Source organism: Cucumis melo, chromosome 4 (genome assembly GCF_025177605.1).
Source record: "Cucumis melo cultivar AY chromosome 4, USDA_Cmelo_AY_1.0, whole genome shotgun sequence".
NCBI lineage: Eukaryota > Viridiplantae > Streptophyta > Magnoliopsida > Cucurbitales > Cucurbitaceae > Cucumis > Cucumis melo.
In genome coordinates, this window is record NC_066860.1 from 18,123,691 (window position 1) to 18,126,167 (window position 2,477).

A 2,477-nucleotide genomic window follows, 5' to 3' on the forward strand; every position below is an offset into this window, starting at 1 on the left:
TGAAAAATGATTTATAATTATAAAGTCAACGTGTTCATAAGAAGGAGACACTCTCCTTATAATAATATCCTATTATTCAACTTTGAAATGAATAATTAATGAGAGATCAGTTCTTTATTCTTCTAGAACTGATGACCTAAAATTATTAAAAATTTAGAGTTGAATGTTTCATCGTTTTTATGAACTGGACCTATAAATGGGTGATTTGGTCATAGATTTTCTTAGAGAAAGATACCTAGCTAGGCTAGAGATCTGAAAGATCAGTTATTTAATTAAAGAAAATCCAATATGGAAGAAAATCATAAAGAAATCATGGTACAGTCTTCCAATTCTGAAGAGGGCGATGAAATTAGGATAAGGATCTCACCAGTTTTCGAAGAAAATATACGAAAACTCTGTGAAGCTTCAATGGTTGGCTCCATTCAAACATTGAGGAAACTCATTGAAGACGACAAAGATATGGTTCAAAGTGTTTTGATCTTTTGTTCCAATGATATTGAGTATCCTTTACATTTAAATTACAACAGTCCTGATGAGCTAGCTCCCATGGTCAATGCCCTCCAACAAACTCCACTTCACTTAGCTTCTCAAAATGGCGACATGGAGATGGTTCGAGTTTTGCTCGCGAAAAATACAAGTACTTGCTTGGTTCGTGATTTTAATGGCTTGATTCCTCTCCACCATGCAGTGATTGGTGGGCATGTTGAGATGGTGAAGGAATTGATTCTTGCAAGACCAAGATCTATGTGGACAAAGCTAAAAAATGGTCAAACTGTTTTGCATTTATGTGTTGAAGATAATCATTTGGAAGTCATGAAGTTATTGATTGAAATATTTTATTTGTACCATGATGAAGATTTTCTTGACATAACTGATGACAATGGAAATACCATTTTGGATATGTCTCTCGGATTGAAAAGATTTGAGGTACGTAATTGAAAGCCACCTTTAGCCTACTATATATTTATTTTTTTCATAACAACAATTGACGAAGTTATGAATTTCTAATTATTAGTATACATTTAGATGTCAATTGAATTAAGTTGTTATTGATGACCTACAATCAATTTAGCTCGATTAAAATAAAATTTAAACTTATATACATATGTTTCTCGTTATTCAACCAAAACACATAAATAAAATATCAAAAGGTAAAAAAATGTATAGATTCTTTGAAAATAGTGGTAATTAAACATAAAATATCTTAATTTATTTAATTTAATGAAAAATTAAAATCCTACCAAAATTTAAACAAAATATTACTTAAATTGCAAATTTGATTACTGAGATTAAGAAAAAGTTGAAATCTAATTCGACAGTTTCATAGATTTCTCATAAATAGTTTATATAATAATTTATTATGACTATTTATGAAGATTTTATGAGATGTACTGACGATTACGAGAATTGAATTCTAATGTTTAAGATCTTAAGATCCTTCAAACTATATGGATTGATATTGTAAAAAGTTAAAATTTGTGTCTGTAGATGTTGGAATATTTACTCACAATTCAAAAAATGCAAAGAGGAAAAATGAGCTTGAAGGACGTACTGGCAGTTCCAAAAGTGAACAAAAGAAGTAAAAAACGGAACATTCAAATAAGTAAAAGAAGGGAAGAGTCGTCCAAGAAGAAGAAGAGAAAAGGGCAATGGCAAATTTGGAAGAAAAATCTAAAATACAAAGGGGATTGGCAAAAAGAAGTGCAAGGCACATTGATGTTGGTGGCAACCGTGATTGCAACCGTGACGTTTCAAGGCGCGATCAATCCTCCCGGAGGGACTTGGCAACAAGACCAAGAGTTTACTAGTTGTAGATGGAAACAAGAAGGACCCGCTCATATGGAAATTCAAGATGTAGGAACTGCAATAATGGCATGCAAGTCTGTCCAAATCTACACAAGTTACTTCATATCAAATTCAATATCATTCTTTGCATCAATCAGTGTGATTTTATTGATCGTGAGTGGGTTTCCTTTGAAAAACAAGATTTTTCGTTGGTTTTTGACAGTAGCCATGACCATCGCCGTTGTATTCTTAACATTTGCATATATAACTGGAACGGCAATGGTTTGTGGGAATAAAACTGCCCAAAGTTACTTATTGGATTTGCTTCATGTTTGGTACGTATTGGTTGGGTTGGTAATTCTCTGTTGCATTATAGTACCCTTTTTCATTTGGCTGTTCAAAAAGTTTCTTCGCATATTGGTCAACTTTGGATATATAAATTAGCGTCTATGATGTGTTAGTTCATCTTAATTGTTCAATTAAAGATATAGATCGTCGTAAAGAATTATTGAGTGTACTTGTCACAATAGTCAAGTCATTTATGAAAAAGATATGTTGTGGCTATTTGTATCTAACCGAAACAAATATTATATTTTACAATTTCTTTTTCTTTTTCTCTCACTCTGTTTTTTTTATAGTGCAAATACATATGCATGCATATGCAACAATAATATATATAAATGTATACACAC

General features: G+C 31.6%; 1 protein-coding gene across 1 annotated transcript; it reads left to right on the forward strand.

Annotated features, from left to right (window-relative positions):
• Nucleotides 1-312: 312 nt before the first annotated feature.
• On the forward strand, nucleotides 313-939 carry LOC103502000 (ankyrin repeat-containing protein BDA1-like). The gene has a single exon (XM_051083385.1). The coding sequence runs from the start codon at nucleotides 313-315 to the stop codon at nucleotides 937-939; it is 627 nt and encodes a 208-aa protein (XP_050939342.1).
• The last annotated feature ends 1,538 nt before the right edge of the window (nucleotides 940-2,477 follow it).

Coding starts and splice junctions, on each gene's coding strand:
- LOC103502000 (XM_051083385.1), top strand. CDS start 313: ATGGTACAGTCTTCCAATTCTGAAGAGGGCGATGAAATTAGGATAAGG.